The sequence below is a fragment of the Girardinichthys multiradiatus genome, chromosome 18 (genome assembly GCF_021462225.1).
Source record: "Girardinichthys multiradiatus isolate DD_20200921_A chromosome 18, DD_fGirMul_XY1, whole genome shotgun sequence".
NCBI classification, from domain to species: Eukaryota; Metazoa; Chordata; class Actinopteri; order Cyprinodontiformes; family Goodeidae; genus Girardinichthys; species Girardinichthys multiradiatus.
Genome location: NC_061810.1, coordinates 10,106,287 through 10,127,621, shown reverse-complemented (window position 1 = coordinate 10,127,621; position 21,335 = coordinate 10,106,287). Strand labels below are relative to the sequence as shown.

The 21,335-nt window shown below is 40.5% G+C and overlaps 1 protein-coding gene across 1 annotated transcript in view; it reads right to left on the bottom strand.

Annotated features, from left to right (window-relative positions):
* Nucleotides 1–18,875: 18,875 nt before the first annotated feature.
* The window catches only part of zgc:153039 (uncharacterized protein LOC767698 homolog), a 94,735-nt gene continuing 92,275 nt past the window's right edge, over nt 18,876–21,335 (bottom strand). The window contains exon 13 of the mRNA XM_047391930.1: nt 18,876–21,170. Coding sequence (XP_047247886.1) covers nt 20,218–21,170 — 953 coding nt within the window. The 3' untranslated portion in view covers nt 18,876–20,217. The remainder of the gene's footprint in view (nt 21,171–21,335) is intronic.

The window sequence follows — 21,335 nt, the reverse complement described above, 5'->3', positions numbered from 1 at the left end:
TAATCAGGAATAAACTGCCAGAAAACTGTAAAAGCACCGAAACCCTAAGTTGCTTTAAATCAAGATAAAAAACGTATTTGTTTAGAGTGGCCTTTGACTGTGCCATCAAGGCATGATTAGTTGCGTTTTCAGTCCAATTTTCCTTTCATTTTCTTGTCCATCATTCTATTCTCTTTATTTTATTTTACTTTTTTAAACTGCCTCTGTGTTTGATTTTATCATTTGATTTGTTTTTCTGTGTCTGTATCTGTGCTTATTTTCTTTGTGATTGTATTGTAATTGTATGTACAGCGCTTTGAGTGTCTCGTTGCTTAAAAGCGCTATATAAATAAACTTACCTTACCTTACCTTTCTCTTTGTCTTTCCACCATCTTCTCTGCCTAAGACACTCAAACCTCCTCACTACTCTTAACTTTAAATTTGGTCACCTTAGGAGCTCTCTGGAGGCTTAAGGTGCTTCGTGAATAACTTATCTTACCGAGAGAAAATTCTAAGAAAAATGGTAGAATTCTGGAAATTCTACCATTTTTCTTAGAATGACATCACTAGGAGCTGCTTTTAGTCTTAGTATTTTTGTGAATACGGGCCCAGGCTTCTGCAGAACTCTGATGGTATGGAGGTAATTCAACCATTATATGTGCATTTCTGGATTAAAGATTATAACTATTATCAGTGTACTAAATGGCAGACTGAGAAAGAAGGGCTAAATGAAGATAAGGGAATGTTTTTATACCTGAGAACAGCTAGTAAGAATAATGTGTTAGTATGGGCTCAGCTGCTGAATCTGTTTTTCTGTCTCTTCCTTCTTTTCATGGCAGTTAACTGAGAGATGTACGCGATTCACTGCCTCCGGGCAACCAGCCTTACAGGTGCGGCCCTCAAATATGGCTTCGGATTGACTAATTAAAGAAAGAAAATCCCATTTATGCGTTGACTTTTCATACCCCAAAACGGGATTGAAATGCTTGATTCAATCCAAAATTCTAAAATCTCACCTGAGGCAATAAATATTACCGAGTGTCTGAGTCTCAGAGTCTAAATCCATCTGTTAGTAATTCTGTGTGAATGGCTGAGGCTTCTGCTGTCTGCCTGCCTGAGCGGAGCAGAGCAGAGCAGGGTGCACTGTGCAGTTAGCCCAATGTTAAACCAAAATGAAGATGTCCTATCTTATTTCTCTTTGCTCTTCAGGTCCTTGCTCAAGATCTGCCTCATGTGCCTCATGTTTCTTTACATCCCCTTCCTCCTGTCCCTATTTATATGTGGTTCTTTTCCTGCCTCTTGCCAGTATGAACTATGCTGTGCATGACCGGCTTTTATGCAACAGTCCTATATTCCACAGGACCAAAGGAACACACTATTAAAGTGTCAGGAGAGATCAGTCTACCCCTGCAGCTCCCACAATAAACAAACATGCACTACTTTTTCATATTCAGTCCTTGGATTTTTCAGAAAGTGACAGCTTCATCCATCAGTGTGTCATTTTTAGTTGAGGTTTAATGCTGTCTGTGAGAGATCGTTTCCACTGAATGTAATTGTATATTTAGTGGAAAAAAACTGTGACCTCTGTTATGTCTAACTTTGTGATCGTTTTACTTTGACCAAAACCTTTAAATGATCTTCACAGAACTTTGTGGCTTGGTTCCAGTGGTGGTTTTCAACAATACCTCCCTGGGCGAGCCCCACTGGGGTTTCTTGTCAGGGATATGCTTGAGAACCACCAAAAGGAGGTAATGAGGAGCATCTTCATCTGATGCCCGAATAACCTCTTCTGCCTCATTTCTATACAAGGGAGCAGTTGCTCTACACCATGCTCCTGCTGGATGACAGAGCTCCTCACCCTGTGGAAGAAGTTCATTTCAGAAGCTTGTAACTGGGATATTATTCTTTTATTCATTAACCAAATTTTATGACCACTGGTGAGGGTTGGAATTTAGAGGGATCAGTAAATTGAAAGTTTGCTTTATGGTTAAATTCTTTCTTCACCACAATGGACTGAAGCATTGCCTACATTACTGCAAAAAAGCCCCAGTTTATCTATCTATCCCTGGCTCCATCCTACCATCACTCATGCTGTCACAGTAACTTTGGAGGAGCTGCAGTGATCCACTCCTCAGGCAGGAGAATCTGTTAACCTGACAAGTATTAGTCGTGCATACTAAAAATCTGACCTTTATGGAAGACGAGAGATGGGGGCTGGGGTTCACCTTCCTTAAGGACAACAACATACAGCAAGGTTTACAATGGAATGGTCCCCATCTCCATGGTGAAACATGGTGGTAGCAGCATCATGCTGTGGGAATGTTTTTTTTTTATATATATATATAGATGCTGTCCATCCATTGTGACTGAGCTTGAGCTAGTTTGTAAAGTAGCTTATGCACAAAATTTAATTTCTAGTGGCTGCTTGCCAGGGCCTGGACCCCTGGGCTCTGTCGGGCCTCTGCTTGGGGAGTGATATGTCCCGGAGTCTTGGGTCTCTGGGTCCACGGCTGGATCTGCTCGGGCGTAGACGGCCGCTGGCAGAACCTGTGGGCTTCTGCACTGTGGCTTCTGGGTGGTTCCCCTGGGACTCTCCCCTGCTCTTCTCTAAGGGTGGTGGTTCTCCTGGGGTCCATGTGCAATGGGGGGGCCTTTGGATGTCTGTGGCTCGGATCTCCTCTGTATCTGTCCTGGGTACAGGAGGGGCAGGTCTGTGGCTCCTCACACTCACTATTTCATATTTTTATGGATAAACCTTGTATACACAAGCGGGCTCACACTCAGACCCACAGGTGTTTAGATTCAGGTGTTAACAGATACATAAATGTTCTATATTGAGCCGCATTATCCACTAAATATATCTTGCATTCATTAATACTGTGCACTTTTTGGTAAAAAAGCTGTTAATATGAATACTTCTGCAGGTGTAGAAGCAAGCATCTTATCTTGTATTCTCCTCATCCTTCTTTCTCTCCTCCATTCTTTTCTCCTTCTCTAACCTTTTCCTTTTTGCTCCACCTCTCTCTCTCTTAAAATTAAAATTCTAGTAGTACAAAGCTTGTAAAAACCAAATGGCCTGCAACTGTAACTGGATCAAAAGGTAGTTCTACATAATATTGACCAAGGGGAGTTGAATGCAAATGTATGGCAAACTTTAAAATTTTGTGTTGTTCTATTGAATAAAGACTATGAGAGGTTGTTTCTATATTAAAAAATATATGGGCAAGATTTTTCAGGGGTATGACCATGTTTGCAGGGCCCTGCAGTAAAACGTAAAGGTGAAAACAACTTGTGAAATATTAAAGAGCCATTAGCGCATCCATTTGTGGCTTGAGTGGCTTCTTTGGGACCAGTTCTGTGCCTATGTGTTGGTCTCCTCATTGACCCAATTCACTGGAACAAAAACATTTTCCACTTCTAACTGCTTCCTAAAATTTACATGACTTTAAGTTGCCTGTTTACCTCCGATTATACACACAGACCAATGAACATTTTGCCTGCAATTAGCAAGAGAGACATCTACTCTAAATTTACAGGTGCATTGCGTGCACTTAATGAAACCTGTGGGTGTGCTTTGGCATGGGGACCATTCCATTACTGATCTGCTCCTGTTGTATGGCCAATGTGAGCATTCTGCTATCAACAATGTTTACTAATTACAGCTGTAAACACACAAATACAAAAACTCATGGCCCATTCCTACGTTTACTGTACCACAGTTATCTTGTCTCACTCCCTCTCCTCTTTGTCTGGCTCATTTCAAGCCAGCACTTTTGTCTGGGCTGTGTAAGTAGACGTAGGTTTTTTGTTCACTTGACAACAAAGATTAGTTTCCACCAATATGGACAGGTGCTGCAGGAGGATGTGAAGGGAGAGGGCAGTTTCATCTTCATTATTGAATAGATGTGATTACACCTTTGGGTGGTGCAAAGGAGGGGAGAAAGTAGGAGGTGACAGAAGGTCAATAAATTATGACACACAGTGAGACTGAAGCAGAACAGTGTAACCAAGTCTAACAGTTCAGTCTGTTCTCCTATTTAGGTTACAACTCTGATTACTGAGGATAAAATTATCATTCAACTGATTTTTAGATTTATTTATGTGAAGTACAAGGAGAAACTGGATTGCAAAAGATGAGATACAGGTGTGTCGAAAGTTTAAAATGTAAAGAAACTCATACTTTTACAACTGACCTACAGCAGCTATAATGATCTTATTTTGTATCACTGTATTTTCATATCTGAATTATTCTAGATTGTTATATATGTCATCTATGCAGTTCCATACAAGGTTTACTCCTTTTTTGTGATTCTTATTCCTTTCTTTTGTTTTGTTTGTGTTATTTTAGTGTTGGTCTTTAGTTTTTGCTTTTTAAAGATCCTTCTGCCTCAGGTCCCTCTGTGTTGATTTCTGTGTTTATTTGTCACTTTCCCTCTTCTTATGTCACCCAGTCACCTTTCCAGCAGTTTAAAGCCAGCCACTTTTATTACCTCCTCATCAGATCCTTATGTTACCTGTTATTTTCCATAATGGTTTTCCAGTGTTGATGTTAGCATTGTATTTGTTGTTCCATGCAGATGCTTCTCAGTTCCTCTTGTGTTTGTTTCTACTTCTTTAATAAGTTTTTGGATTAATTACATAATTAATTACATAATCACCATTGTCCTATCTACCTGTCTGCACTTGAGTTCAAACCATTAAACTGACAATTCATGTTCAGGATGGAGTCGTCTTGAGTTCACGCCTGAAGATTAGTTATAGTGAATTTGATAAACCTGAAATAAAGTTCAGCTGTCCTAGTAGAACTTTCTGGATATTTGCTCATTTGCATAATTTAGCTAAAGCCACTGTTTGCGGAGAGGTAACAAATGATCAAAATGGTTGTTTGGTTGTTAGGAATTTCTGCAAAGCACTGATTGTGTTCTACATGTGAAAATGGTCAGCAGTGTTTCCCACATATGTAGGTTAAGAAATAGACAAGGCAAACTTTCAATCCAAAGAAAATATCCAGGGCTGGACAAATCTATAATATTGTGTAAGGAAATGTTTTGGTCTTATGAATCTAAAATTAAACGTTTGGACCATCTAAAAGGTGGACTTACTGCAAGAGACCACATTAAAGTTTTGGAATGGCTGAATAAGAGTCTAAGAATAAATCCAGACAGAAAACCAGTGGGATCACCTGCAGAGGGCTGTGGACATCAGATGTCCTCACAGTCTGATAGGTTAAGAGAACTTTTGCCACCTACAGTTGACAGATATTGCCAACATCAACATGTAGCAGCATTTAGAAGCTGGAATCAAACCCACAACCTTCAGATCACAAGGCAACCACTCTTCTCCCCAATGAACCACAGTTGTCTCATTTACCGATTACTATCTTAGTACAGATAATTGATCAGAAGTGAATTTGCCAGTAAGATACAGTAAACCAATCAGATTTTAGGGTGTGTTGATGACACACAGTGACAGTGCACTGCACCACCTGAACCATGAACAAATAAATACATATTCAAACAACTATAGTTCATTATAATATAAATCTAATTCAAATTTGAATTTTTTAATTTCACTGTTTTAATTATTTTATCATATAATAGTTATTGTTACCAACTTCAGTCAGGTTTCAGAGCAGACAGTGCTACAAAGATCATACACAAATAGCACTGTGCTATACTTTTCTTGATCTACCCAAAGCATTTCATCCTATAGTCTGTGCCCTGTTCAAACATACACTACATGATACTGACATGATACTGACATATTAACTTGCCATCTGTACTTGTTTTGGATTCAGGGCCATCTAATGAAATCAAAAGGTGTTCCACAAGGCTCAGATGTACTATACAACAGTAAATCACACAGTAAACAAGGACATACAACTATTTATTTGTCATTGTACTGCAATAGATGAATCTCAGAGAGTCTTCTAATATAGCTGTGCTCAGATTATATGCTCCTTACTGGAAAATATTGGATACGGAATGAACATAGCAGGTTCTTTAGGAAAACAGATTGTTTAAAGTTTTAATGTCAATCTTACTTTGGTAATGTAATCAAAAAACATTCATTTTCAAAAAATCTTAACAGAGAAGTTTAACAACGTGTTTTATTTAACTGCTGAAAGGAACAGCTAAAATATATGAGTACCGATGGGTGCTACTGGTGCATGAATTTGTTATGAATTCATAAGAATTATTTTTGACTCCACATCTTGATGTTAAGGTAGAGTGAGACAGGATGTCTCACTGCCTCATTTTGCTCCATCTTCTCCGCAGACCTAATTACAGCACTTGAAACCATCAGTAGAATATAATTGATTTTGATTAGAGCCAAAGATGAGCATAATCCAAATTAATTATAATTTGGATAATTCTCTATATTTTTGACCAACAATTATGGTTGTCCTGCTGCTTTTGTATGTTTTTCTTTTCAGATAAAGTTCCTGATGGACACACAGCATTTATTCAGTTATTCAACTCCTGATAAAGATGTTTGAAAAGTTCCTAGCTCCTATTTTACATCTTTTTTTTACTAACGAACATTTAAAATACTTAAATTTTTGCCTGATAAACATCCGAATAATTTGTTTGTAATTCTGCATCAAATATGTGAAGTTTTGACCCCTCACCTTCATAACTTATGCAGATTATTACAACATGCTGGATCATCATCCTCTGGGCCAAATCCTGATGGTGACCTACTCTGTCCATATTGGTGCTTGGAGTTGATCACATTTTGTCAGCAGGAGATTTCTCAAAGACTTGCTGGACTCTCTAGGTTGTCATAAAGACTTCTTAACTACACAGTGCTGGATCAGCCAGACCAGATAAGCAGAGGTCTCCAATTGTCTGTATAGTCAATCACTACAAACCTGCAAGCTAGGTGGCTTTCAGATTATCTCAAGAACAGTTCGCAAAAAGCTTCATGGAATAGGTTTCCATGGTGGAGATACTGCAGCCAACTTTACAATAATGCAAAGCCTCGAATGCAGTGGTGAAATGCACGCCATCACTGGACTCTAGCACAGTGGAGACATGTTCTTGGGAGTGGTGAATCATGCCTCTCTGTTTGGCATTTACCAAGAAAATACCACGTGTCTTATAGCATTGTGTCAAGTGTATGGCTTGGTGGAGGAGGGATTATGGTGTGGGTGTTTTTTCAGGAGTTGGGCTTGGCTCTTAGTTCAAATTAAAAGAACTGTAGTCCTGTAGAATGCCATGACATTTTGGATAATTACATGCTCTCAACCTTGTGGGAACAGTTTGGGGATGGCCATATCCTGTATGGAACATGACTGCAAACCAATGCACAAAGCAAGGTCCATAAAGACACTCCTTAAATTTGTGGAAGGCCTTCCAAGAAGAGTTGGAACTGTTAGGCTAAAATCATTTTATAATTTAAAAATTGGTGTCACTCAACTTCATGTGTGTGTAAAGACAAGTGACTGATACTTTTGGCAACATATTACATCTACTCAGACCTCATTCTGATGTTGGAGGATGTTGGAGACATAGAGTCCAAGTGGACCATGTTCTCTGCATCTATTGTCGATGCTACTGCCTGTAGCTGCGGCCGTAAGGTGTGCGGTGCCTGTTGCGGCGGAAATCCCAGAGCCCAGCAGTAAGGGACGCTGTCAAGCTGAAGAAGGAGTCCTATCGGCTGTGGTTGGCTTGTGGGACTCCTGAGGCGGCTGACAGGTACCGTGAGGCCAAGCATGCCACGGCCCAGGCTGTGGCAGAGGCAAAAACTCGGGCCTGGGAGGAGTTCGATGAGGCCATGGAGAAGGACTACCGGGTGGCCTCAAAGCGATTCTGGCAAACCGTCCGGTGCCTCGGGAGGGGGAAGCAGTGCTTCGCCAACACTGTTTACAGTGGGGGTGGGAGGCTGCTGACCTCGACTGAGGGCATTATCGGGCGGTGGAAGGAGTACTTTGAGGATCTCCTCGATCCTGCCATCACGCATTCCCTGGTGGAAAAAGAGGCTGGGGACTTGGGGTTGGATTCTTTCATCACCCAGGCTGAAGTCACCGAGGTAGTTAAAATGCTCTGCGGTGGCAAGGCTTTGGGGGTGGATGAGATCCATCCTGAGTACCTCAAGTCTCTGGATGTTGTTGGGCTGTCATGGTTGACAGGCCTCTTCAACATTGCATGGTGGTCGGGGACAGTGCCTCTGGACTGGCAGACTGGGGTGGTGGTCCCCCTTCATAAGAAGGGGGACCGGAGGGTGTGTTCCAACTACAGGAGGATCACACTCCTCAGCCTCCCTGGTAAGGCCTACACCAGGGTATCGGAGAGGAGAGTGCGGCTGATAATCGAACTTCGGCTTCAGGAGGAGCAGTGTGGTTTTCGTCCCGGCCGTGGAACATTGGACCAGCTCTGTACCCTCTACAGGGTACTCGAGGGTTCATGGGAGTTTGCCCAACCGCATGTGTTTTGTGGACCTGGAGAAAGCATTCGACTGTGTCCCTCGTGATGCCCTGTGGGGGGTGCTCCAGGAGTATGGAATAGGGGACCCTTTATTAGGGGTCATCCAGTCTCTGTACAAGCGGTGCAGGAGTCTGGTTTGCATTGCCGGCACTAAGTTGGACCTGTTCCCGGTGCATGTTGGACTCCGGCAGGGGTGCCCTTTGTCACTGGTCCTCTTTATAACTTTTATGGACAGGATTTTTAGATGCAGCCAGGCGTCGGAGGGGGTCTGGTTTAGGGACCAGTGGATTTTGTCTCTTGTTTTTGCAGATGACGTGGTCCTGCTGGCCCCCTTTAGCCAAGACCTACAGCATGCGCTGGGGCGGTTCGCAGCCGAGTGTGAAGCGGCTGGGATGAAGATCACCCCCTCCAAGTCCGAGGCCATGGTACTCGAGGGTGGCTTGTCCTCTTCAGGTTGGAGGGGAGTTCCTGCCTCAAGTGGAGGAGTTCAAGTATCTCGGGGTCTTGTTCACGAGTGAGAGAAGAGTGGAGCGGGGGAGCGGGAGATCAATAGATGGATCAGTGCGGCTGCCGCAGTAATGGGGGCACTGTGCTGGTCTGTTATGGTGAAGAGAGAGCTGAGCCGAAAAGCAAAGCTCTCGATTTACCACTTCGGTCTACGTTCCTACCCTCACCTATGGCCATGAACTTTGGGTCATGACCGGAAGAACGAGATCCCAGATACAAGCGGCTGAAATGAGCTTCCTCCATAGGGTGGTCGGGCACTCCCTTAGAGATACGGTGAGGAGCTCTGCCATCCGGGAGGGGCTCGGAGAAGAGCCGCTGCTCCTCCACATCGAGAGGAGCCAGTTGAGGTGGCTCGGGCATCTATACCGGATGCCTCCTGGACGCCTTCCTCGGGAGGTGTTCCAGGCACGTCACAGTGTCTCTGCAGAGTCTGCTGAGTGTCTCTGCAGAGTCTGCTGCCCCCGCGACCCGGTCCCGGATAAGCGGAAAACAACGAGTACGAGTACGAGTTTTATGGTCATCAGAAAAAACTGTATAAAACCCATCCTGGGTTTATAAATCAATTTGTAAATAATTTGACAAATTGCATGGCATTGTAACAAGCATCAAAGAGAGGTAGAGGAACTTTCTTTGAAGTATTGGAGCTGAAGTCCAATGAACTATTTTATTCTTCTAAATGACACGTAGAATCCCACTAGTAAGGATTCACCCTTTATAGATGACAAGGAATCAAAAACCGACTTCATTTATTTTTTATGGGATACTCTTTATAAACAAGTTAAATATTGTTAAATATATAAATGTTTTAAATAGCACAAGAGAAGGCTGTCATGTCATGGAAGAGCTCAATGGTTTAATATCTGAGAGGTTGAAATAGCAGAAAGATTGCACATTGAACAACAGTGGGTGAAAACAGTCTAAGGAGCTGAAGGAGTGGGAATCCTTTATTCCATTCATATAATTACGTGACAGAAAATGAATAATTTGAACCTAAAAACAAGCTATCACAGTAGGTACCAATTTATTACAAACTTGGAGCACAATTTAAATACTTTGCAACAGCACACACAGATGTAAACCAAACTATACAGGTTGTGTTTTCCTTTTTATGATGACTGGTCTCTTCATGTCCTTCTTCATTACATTCACATACCTTTGTGTCTGGGAGCTCTATATGAAACTTGCTTTGTCCAGTATGTCCACTTTCCTGTCCGTTCATGCATCTAAACCACCTAAGCCTTTCCTTTCTGGCATATTTATTTAACCCTGTCCAGTCTGGTCTGGACTGCCAGTCTTAACATCTTCAGATCTTTCTTTTTTTTCTGGCACTTTCTACAAACCAAATATCGTAACACATTTCCTTAACATCCCATTAACCTTCTTTTACAGTCATCCTTTGTTTTTCAGGTCTTCACTGATGATGCTGTCACACAACAGTTTCCCTCTGGGCATAAATAGATAAATAATAATACATTATTAAAGTACCTAACTACCTACCTTATATCATTTGGAGCTCTCCTGTCAAATCTTATGGATGACCCTCAGCCTGGATTGCGCTGTGCACTAATCATCACTTTAGGTTGGTTGACCCCAGGTAGTTGACTTCATCCACCTCAGATACCTGCAGCTTCACTCTTCCCCCTATTTACCCTTCATTTACACACCTATTATTTCAGAATCCCTTTAGATGACCTATCTTTAAATCCATGCTAAAAGTTCTCAAATGCATTATTTACAATTTTTACAAATTATTTTTGCAAGACCAGGCCTGACTGGTTTTTGAATTGCACCGAGCTGTTTCTGAATGATTTGGATTGGATTGAGCTGGATCAGTTTACTGCATACAGTCTGAAAATGAACTGTTAGACTTTTTTGTGTCACTTGATATGACTGATTTTGTGAATTGATGCTATAAAAAATGGAACTGGATTGCAAAATCCATAAACAATAATGATAAACAATTAGGACACCCATTGACAGCCTGTGTGTTTTTTCTAACATATTTGGACATATGGACATTTAATAACATATTTAACAATATCACATGGTGTTCTCCATTGTCTTTGGATAACACAATGGTGAGATCTAAATATCTGTCTGAGGCCTTCAGAGAGAAGATTGTGGCAGCTGATGAAAACAATCTGAAATCAGCTATTCCACCAGCTATACTCTACAAGTGGAGGAAATTCAAAACAACTGCTGATAAACTGTCACCATCTGCCCATGTTAGGTTTTGGGCTTTTGTTCTGTTTACCTTTTTGCACTGCCATTTTTTTCACTTGTTTTATTTCAATTCTTTCAAGTTTATTAGAATCATTCTGCTGTTTAGTTTGTGTTACTTCCCTGGATTTCTGTGTTAGATGTTTAGTTTTCTGTTACCTCCCTGCACTGTAATGTTTGAAGTAGAACAATATCCAGAAATATACGACCCACAATCTTGTTATTATGAGGAGAATGGCAAAAAATATATGGCCGGGTGAGCGATTACTAATGAGATTGGTTATTTTGGTGAGAAATCTAAGCAAAGATATAAAGAAGGAATGCTAAGTTAATATTTTGAAGTTGTTTGAAGTTGTTGTATTGTGTATATTTTATGTGTATTAAGTAATTAATGTTGTATAATGTGGGCTACACAGTGGCACAGTTGGTAGCACTGTTGCCTTGCAGCAAGAAGGTCCTGGGTTCAACTCCCAGCTTTTTGCCCGGCCTTTCTGCATGGAGTTTGTATGTTCTCCCTGTGCATGCATGGGTTCTCACCGGGTACTCCAGCTTCCTCCCACAGTCCAAAGACATGCCTGTTCAGTAAACTGGTCTCTCTGATTTTCCCTTAGGTGTTTGAATGAGTGTGTGCGTGGTTGTTTGTGTGTTGCCCTGCGATGGACCGGCGACCTGTCCAGGGTGTACCCCGCCTCCCGCCCATTGACTGCTGGAGATGGGCACCAGCTTCCCCACGACCCACTATGGGAGAAGCGGTATGGAAAACGATTGACTGACTGATTAGAAATTGTTTATATGTTGACTTTTCTTTTGAAATAACTGTATATTTAACAGCAAATCCATTTTTTTTGCATCACTTTATGACCCTGCTTTGTTTATTTACACTTAAGGCTCCTAAATCGGATTTTAATATTAATTGTTTGATTTAGTGAACATAAAAAAAGAACATAAATCTGTAGGGCATAACTACAAGAGTGGACGGTGATGGAATGAGGTGAGTGGGTGCAGAAGTGAAGAAGAACAGCTCATCCTGAGGGGTTTCCCAAAATATGTGTTACCATCTGTGAGAGGGAGACAAACGAAATAAAGATGGATACCATAAGACTGAGTGTGTTTTCGGCTCCAAGTCTCATGCTCTGCTCTGTCGTGTCTGCAGTCCTGATCCGAGGAAACTTGTCACTACGCTGCCACTTCTACATCCTGTCATGATCCCAACCACCAGGCCTGCCGTTGGCGAGCACAACCATGTACATCACCCGCATTCTGATTACTTCAGCGTTTGAAATTCTCATCTCCTTCCCTGCCTTTCCAGATCTTCTTAATTGTACATGACATGCAGATTACCAAAGTCATCAGATGGATTATGGATGAAGGTGGCGATGTCAAGTAGGATTTGGGCAGAGTTACACCCAGATTTCATTACAAGTTAAGGTAGCTTGAGGTTAAACAGATTGCTAGCTCTTACCATTAATTATTTTTTAATCTAAATGTGCAGAAAGTTGGAGTTCACAACCAAACAGCCACATTTAAAGAGTTCAAAATTCTTAAATTCTATTATTAACATGGCAGTCAATGTATTCATCACTGCTGTGATACATCTGTTGTGTGCTTTAGCACCACTAACACGGAACCACTTGTTGCCCAGGAAATGCTCAATAATTGTGCGCCATGTATTTCAGCTCTTTCAGAGCACACAGTGAAAGGTGTCACATAAACCCCCTGTAAACAGCAGCTTGTGCTAATGGTTTATCTTCATGTCAGCCAAACTCCAGCTCTTTTCAGCTCACAGGTCTGAGCGAGGGAGCCTTTAATTCACAGTACATCATAAAAAGAAACTGTGTTGCTTTAATGACACAAATGTTACTCTGTCAAGATGTTCTGGCTGAAAAATGCAGCTTGTTGAGCTTGAAAAGAATGCCAAGTGTTGGTGCTACAGAAAAAGTAAAAACTCTCCCCTTCTGAGTATAGGGAGGTAGTAAGCCACACATACACAATAGAAACACACAACTAAATCATTTTCCTTCAGTTCCTTTTAGGTTAATACCTGCAGATTTACAGGAAAAAAACATTTTTCAAAAGTGTTCTTGTTTGATTTTTTTATGGTCTCACACCAGTAATTGATACAGTTTCGCAGAAGTTGTGAACATGAAGTTAAGAAATTGTATTGACTCAAAAATTGTTGCATACTTGGTTGTTATTAGTCTAGATATGAAATTTGAAATCTGATTTCCAGCCTTCACCAGTGATCAGCCGGACAGAAACTCAGAAATCTAATCATATTCCTGTCAGCGATTGGACCACACACACAGTGCTACCAGGTCACAATAAGAACACTATTTGGTGTGGATGTTGTAATGAAAAGAAGAACACTTAAAATTAAATAACAAGAGTATCATGTTTGGAAAAGAAGTCATCACTGGAAGAGAATTTTTATGGAGCCATATCTGCTGTTCATTCAGGCTGACAAACACGGACAGATCTCAGCAGAAATCAGGAAAACAAAGTGCATGACAAAGTTTCTCTGTTCCATCTTTCAAAGATTTCAGACTCTGTCTGACATAGAAGATGCTAGATTTGGATATGCCAGCAACCTTAGTTTAAAGTTAAGTTTTCAAATACTGCTGTTTACATTTAGCAATACTAAATACTTTTTTTTTTTTAAAACATCTTTTACAGTGACTGCTCTCTGTTTCTCTCATATACACGGTGTATGTGAGAAAAACAGGAAGTTTAGAGGAAAAATATAGTTTTTATGGATAGCAGTTACAAAGATATATAGATATAGCTAACTATAATATAACTACTAAATTTATTGGTGAATTTGTTTGAACTTGCAAGGACTGGGAGCCCCCATTTGGGTTGAGTGTTTAGACTCCTGTCATCTGCAGAAATACTCGGATGATTCTGCAGTCGTGGGGTGGATCAGAGATGGACAAGAAGCTGAGTACAGGAAGGTGGTGGACTGCTTTGTGGCATGGTGTGGAAACTATCATCTCATTTTGAACATGACTAAAACAAAGGAGATGATTGTAGATTTTAAGAGAAACAGGAATAAGTCAAAAACTATTTGTATCATGGGAGAAGAGGTGGAGGTGGTGGAGGAGTATAAATACCTCAGTGTTCACCTGGACAACAGACTAGAGTGGAGATGCAACTGTGAAGCCATCTACAAGAAGGGACAGAGCAGACTGTACTTCTTGAGGAAGCTTAGGTCCTTTGGTGTTTGCAGCAAGATGCTGCATATCTTCTATAAGTCTGTTGTGGAGAGTGTGATCTCTTCTGCCATCATCTGCTGGGGAAGCAGCATCAGAACCAGGGACTTAAAAAAGCTCAACAAGCTGATAAAAAAGGCTGGCTCTGTTCTGGGGACTCCTCTGGAACCTCTGGAGATCATTGTGGAAAGATGGATTCTTCATAAAATGAAGAACATTATGGAGAACCCTGAGCATCCTCTTCATGAGATTGTCATACAACAACAGAGTGTCTTCAGTCAGAGGCTTCTTCAGATCTGCTGTAAGACGGAGCGCTACAGGAAATCCTTCCTGCCCACAGCCATCAGCATCTACAATGGCTCTTTGAGGAAACCTTCATAATATGAGCTATAACAACATTTAATTTCCCTTTGGGATTAATAAAGTATTTTTGAATTGAATTGAATTGAATTAGTCCTTTTGTTGAGTCTTATTGGTCTTCATGTTTGTCTTGATCCGTCTGGATTACTGGCCAAAATTATTCATAACCCTTTCAGATTTAAAATAATTTTTATTTAACCTAGAAGATAGAAAATGACAAAGGAATCTCCCGAAATATATTAAGAAAATGTACATATTTACATCTGGACAAAAAAATGGCATATTGGGAAATTGTTACATTCTTTTGGTAATCAGCAGAAAAGCCTGGTGCAACAATAAAAACCTTTTTATAACAGCTGATTAGTTTTTTCACAACTTTTTAGCATGTGGACAACATTGGACCAGCTTGGTTTCAATCTACAACAAATACCTGTTAAAACTGCACTGGATTATCCTATAATGAAATACTATTTGGTCAGTTTGTCATCTGTGATGTCATTATTCTTTGTCAAAATTCCAATAATCAGGAGTTTTAATGCTGCATTCGTCATTGTAAATGGATGTAAATTTATCTGTTGGATCTCAATGATTGAGTTCACGAGTTGATGATACGCCCAACAATTGTAAATCAATACAATAAAAAAATAATAAAAAATTCTGGAATTCTGGATTTATTTATTTTTGATCACAGGATGACAGATAGGTCTGGAAATCCAAACAATTTTCCAGAATATTCCAGGCAGTGTAGGAAGCATGTGAAATTCTGTAGGTTTGTTTCCCTTGTACATCCTGTTTTACCAAACTAAGATCATTGCTCTGGCTGTTTTTAATGGCTTTACTTGATTGGCTCTCGGCCAGCAGGGGAGCTTTTGCCATTGCGTTTACAAACTAGACAAATCAAAATCAGCATTCAGCTGTGTAACCCTAATTTCTGATCACAATTATTGTGTCCCGCAGTTTTGCTGCTTGGTCGCCATTAACTGAAGTAGTACTTTGCCAGTGTCCTGTTTGCTGAGGGGCATTTATTCACTCCACAGAGTCTGCTGCTACTTGAAATCACAGAGGTCTCAAACAGTTGAGCTTCAGCATCTCTGAAACCAGAATTAAAGCTGCAACAAGTATTTAGTGTAAACGGACCAAATGCAGAGACTGCCACTGCTAGAAACCAACATTAAGAATTAAAAATTTTTACAAAGTATACAGAAAACCACTGGACATTTTGGATCAATAAAAAACAAGTATGTGTTTTATTTTTGTGTATGTTCCTTGAGATATTTTCTTAATTTCTATGTTTTCTTTTTGTTGCTCGCATATCCTTCCACACAGTAAGAGCTTCCAGCTGTCTTTATACAACCTTGTTTGCAGTATAAATCAGGAGTTAAATACCTTGCAACGCTGCTCTCGGATCAGTGCTGTGTGTTAGAGCATGCATGTTTGTCTCTGTTCTTGTATTGTTGTATTGAGAAACACTGCGACAGGCTTGTGTGCCCCATTGATCAGGAAATTAATTGGTAACTTTTACATGTAACTCAAGCAAGTGGGTATGTGTTGGCAACCTACAATACTATCTCTCCAATTTCAGTTTTTTTACCTTCTTGTCTTCTCTCACAGATCTCATTTATCCTCCAAACCACCTTCTCCTTTGCACCTTGTCATGGTCCTTGAAATAAACAGCATCCTCTTCTAATCATTACCAAGTCAACTTTTGTTCTCCAGCACTTTCTCTTTTCATTTGGCTGTAATAAATTAGGACGCCGTGGAGCATTTGACATTTTCCAGGACTGAAGGTGGTGCGTCATGCAAATAACCGAAGACACAAAAGTGTAATTTAGAAACAGAGACCGCTCCTTATTATGCTTCTCTGCATCGTTGCTGGCCTTGCAACAGCAGCGTGAGTCTTTTTTTGGTCCCTGGGCTTTGTTGTGATAATAGCCTTCACTGGCCAACCCAGTGAAGGTGTGGATATAAGGTATGCCTGATTAAGTTTTCTTCAAAGTTCCAAGTGAAGCCTGATGTCCTAAACCTTGAGTTTCAAGTCTTAAACAAGTAACTTATGTGTCCTTATTATAGAATAATAATAGTTCCCAAACATTATTGTAACTTATGTTGTATAGATATAGCAATACATGTAACTGGACTTAAAGGAAAAAAACAACGATGCTGAAATGGCGTTTTACAGTGAAATATCAACCCAGTATATGACAACATAAGGATTTTATACTTTTGTCATTTTTTACTGTTAGGCTCAAAATTATTTATACCTTAGCCAGATTCTGATTTTATTTTTCATTGAATCAGTTAAGTTGTTTCTCATAGAAAATGACACATATCTAAAACAATAATAAAATGGTAAAGAACAAATATTAATTTTGAAAAACCGGCATGTTGAAAATTATTCACATCTTTCTCAAGAACCAACACAAATATCACTATCAGCATTACAGCTATTTAAAGCTTAGTGGTGCTAGTTTTTTTTATGTTTCCATTGGTCTTTTGACGATTTATCGTTGGTGATGAGCTCTAAGTCACTGAGGTCGGAGGGCCTCCTTGCCATCACCCTAATCTTTAGCTCCCTCCATTGATTCCATTCCAGCAGGGACTTTATTAATATTGCTTCCAGTCAGAATAAACATTTGTTAACATAAGATTACTCTAAACCTAAATCTGCCAGGTGTATGAATACTTTTGGGATTAGCTGTAGATGCTTTCTAAAGTTTGTCCTTTAAAAGAGAAATGTGGGCACACATGACAGCTTTATTATTTTAGTTCGCAGAAAAATTTGGAAATTAAACTTACAAAATGACATACTTTTAAGCCAGGCAATTGAAAAGTTCTGTTGCTTTAAAATGTATTCATAATGCTATTTTTTATGAGTTGTTTTCCATTGTGTAACTGTAAATGTGAAAGGAAGTTGGATCTTTCAACAGAAATTTGTGATCCATGAATTGCATACTGCAATTCATTTCTTCACCATATAATTTGTGTAAGAAAATCATGACCTTTGGCACAATTTTACACTGATTGGTGCTCAGCACCGTCACTATGCTTCTACTTTTGCAGCATAATTGCATGTTGTGTTGTTATCTGGCGGTTCAGGGTACTGAGTGTAAAATAGCCAGATATTAAGGTAAAATGAGTTGATTTAAGAAATGTTTATAGGCAGTGGTTTTAAATGTACTTTTGTTGCCTCAAGTATGTTAAAGTCAAAGGACTGTATTATAATTATTAGTAGTATAATTATTACGCCCTGGTGTTTAAAATCAGAATGGAGTTCTAAGACTTTAGTCTAAAAACATTACATTTGTGACCTATGTTCACATCTTCTGTGGACATCTAGAGCTTGAAGAATTGTGTTCCATTTCTATTTATTCTCCCCTTAAAACCAGAGTAGATGGCTAACAAACAGTTTTGGGGGCTTGTCTAGGATCTACTTGATAATAATGAGGTGTTTTTTTCAAGCATTTCTTGGGTTGCCATTGCTTCATGGACAGAAACAATGAAAAGGCGAATGTCATGATATTGACATGATATTATCCTTAAAGTCAGTAGTGCTTCTTTATGGTTAGTTTTACTATTCTAATGAGCAATTACAAAGTTTAACATGCCCATTTTTAGGATAAAACAGTTCTAGTCTGATTGGGTTAGAATGAATTTAGTTATAATCTTTATCCTGATATCCATGAATATTCTTTGCTTGATCTGTATTGCACAGATGTTTCCTACAAAGTTAAAGCAATGCTAAAAGGCTTGCCTGTTTCTTTCTGTGAACAAATCTATTCAGCTGGTTCTCTTGGGATTGGGGTCTTACCCTTCTTGATAAATGTCAGGCTCTCTCCTCCTATAGATATCAGTAGTTATTTGGGTTTATTTCTCCAATCTTGTTGTTCACCTCAGAACAGAGATGGAATCCATTTCTGTCTGCTTGGCAGTGGGGTAGACAGTAGGACAAGGTAATTTGGCTGGCTGGCACCCTCTTGTACCTCTCTCTGTCTGAGCTGCTGAGCTATCCTCAGGGCTTATTCCTCTAGTTTACCTCGAACAAACAAGTGAGCAAAGGCACAAAAAACTCCCAGCTCTCTGTGCAGAGTGGCATAAACTGGTCTAAAGCTATCCACGTACTCTGAGTTGTTGTTAAAGTTGTTTTCGCTGTTAAGAATTAACTGTGAAAGTTGACAAAAGACAAAGACGTTTATTTTTCTTGTCATTACAGTCAACATCTCGGACAGTTTGGACATAATTCAACAGTAACACAAATATTCATTTCTTTAATAAAGTGTGTCCAACTAAATTTATTGTTCTCCTGTAAAATGGATAACAAATGCCAGACAAAGACATGAAGAAATGTAATGCGAGTGGTTTAAGCAGGAGTGTAGTGTCCAAACACAAACCTATCGGAAGAAAAACAGAGAATGTACAAAGATTACAAGGAAACACATTTGAAATTAGTCCAAATGCAAACAAGTTAGTAGTAAAATCAGAGCACCAGGTTTTCTTTAGACCAACATGTTTGTCCTCAGATATGCTGAGGTCCTTGTGCAGTTCATCTGGTATATGACATTCAAAAGCTAGTTCTTCAAACCCTTGAGATTCTTGTTGCAGAGGCTACAGAGTGCATACCAAGGGAAGTATTTGTCACAGACTGCTAGGTTGTTCACTGATAAAAGCGAACAGTTAGACTGCATAAGGTTCTATGCTATTGCCATAACATATGTTCCAATAAATCCCAGTTTGTCCACACAGTTGAGCAGAATTTACATAAACACGTTTTTAATGTTACAAGCACTTTAGCTAATGAGTTTAGCCACAGAGATGAGGAGATATTTAAATTCATCTGGGCAATTTAGTACGAGGCTGGTCAACCATTATGGCCACTGAGAGTAAACTGGAAGTGGTGAGATTATAGGAGATAATAGAAACAAATTGAGAAAATCTCTGTTATAGTTGGAGCAGTTAATGAAGCTGGGAAATGTCAAAGTCTTTTTTGGAAATCAGCACACTGTGCAGTTTGGCTGAAAGGGGAGAACAAAATGTATTTGGATAAAAAGGAATGTCGTCCTGAGATTCCTGGGAATAAGAGTCTGAGAGCATATTGTAGAAGCAGCTTTGTTCTAAACTCCGAAAAGGAAATGACTGCTGTAAGCATTAATATTTTGTTACTTCTGTTCCCCAAATAAAAAAGGCACTTTCTGACCTGAGGATACATGGAATGGTCATTTAGAGGAATAAAATCAAACTAAAAGCTGAGCTTAAAGCTCCAGTGAGGGTTTTCTATGTGTCTTCTGGCGCTTGATGAGCGTGCAACGTTATTTGGAAGTTATAAGACATATAAAAAGGAAAGTATTAAAAAATAGGAACGTTGTATAAGGCAGAGAAGGAGGTGTCAGTGAGCTAGCAGTGATAATGGAGAGGTCAACGCTGAGCTGTGGTCCACAACTTTAATGAGTAGACTGCAGAATTTGCTAACTGACAGAGTGTAAGGCACACTTCACTGAATGTGTCAGGAAGAGGAGAGCTCACAGATCAGTGGTGATGACAGGAGTGACTCCATGGATGAGGAGAGTGGGTCCTAAATCCTGAGTAAGCAGATCCAGCTGGTGTAAGTAAGTAGCGTAGCGGCGGGTGTCAGCTGGGGGCCGGGGGAGGTACAGGAAACGCACGGCAGGAGGTGGGCTGGCCTGATCCAGGATCAGCTTATTGACAGCTGCCAGGTAGTCATCTGAGACGCGTGTAGCATTGCTCGGGAAGCTGTTGACGTAATCGTCTTCGCTCTCCTCCTCGATAGCTCTGGCCTCCATCTCGTCGGTGGCGGAGTCCGGAGAGTGGGACCCCTGATTTTTGCCTAATCCACCTTGCCGCTGCCAGTGTAAGGCCACGACCTGGTCCCAGGGTACCGGATGCACCTCAGCTTTAATTCTCAAATCTTTAAGGAGCTGGCCGAGTTTGGCCTGTGAGCCCTTGACGCTACGCCCCTCCTCCACACACAGGAACAGTCGCAGAGTAGCCTTGTGCCAGGCTTTTACCATGTTGAGGATACATGCCAGCTGCAGCAGGAACAAGGAGCAGGTGTCGACGTAGCTGCAGCTGTCTGGACGGAGGAGGTTTACTGGCCAAACATCTACATACACAACCCTCTTTGCTAGGGAGGATGGCAAAAGGACCTGAGCTCTATCAAAGTCATTGAAATATCGAGCAAGTACCACATTTTTGAGCATCTTCATGGCATCAGAAATAATAGAAATGTACTCCTGGGGGCCTAAAACCTTCCCATCCCCAAATTCACCATAATCACGCCTGTCACTGGAGCCCCGCAGGTAGGCAAAGCGGTACAGAGCAGGTTGCTCGAAATCCCGAGAAGGATTCAAGGGATCTGTGGACTCGGTGGCAGACAGGGAGGATTCAATCAGCTTATCTTTGGGAAGGCAGTCATCATAGAAACCAAGGACCAAGGTGTTGGGTCTCATCCCGCCTAGAAGAACAGGAGCAAGAAGGAAAAACAAAACAATCAAACAGACCACAAAAAAGAATCAGAATTATTCATCATCACAGACTATAAAACCAACTCAGTCAGCAACTTTAAATTCACACAAAACACAAACATCATGTGGAGCTGCTGTCACACACTGGGTTGTTG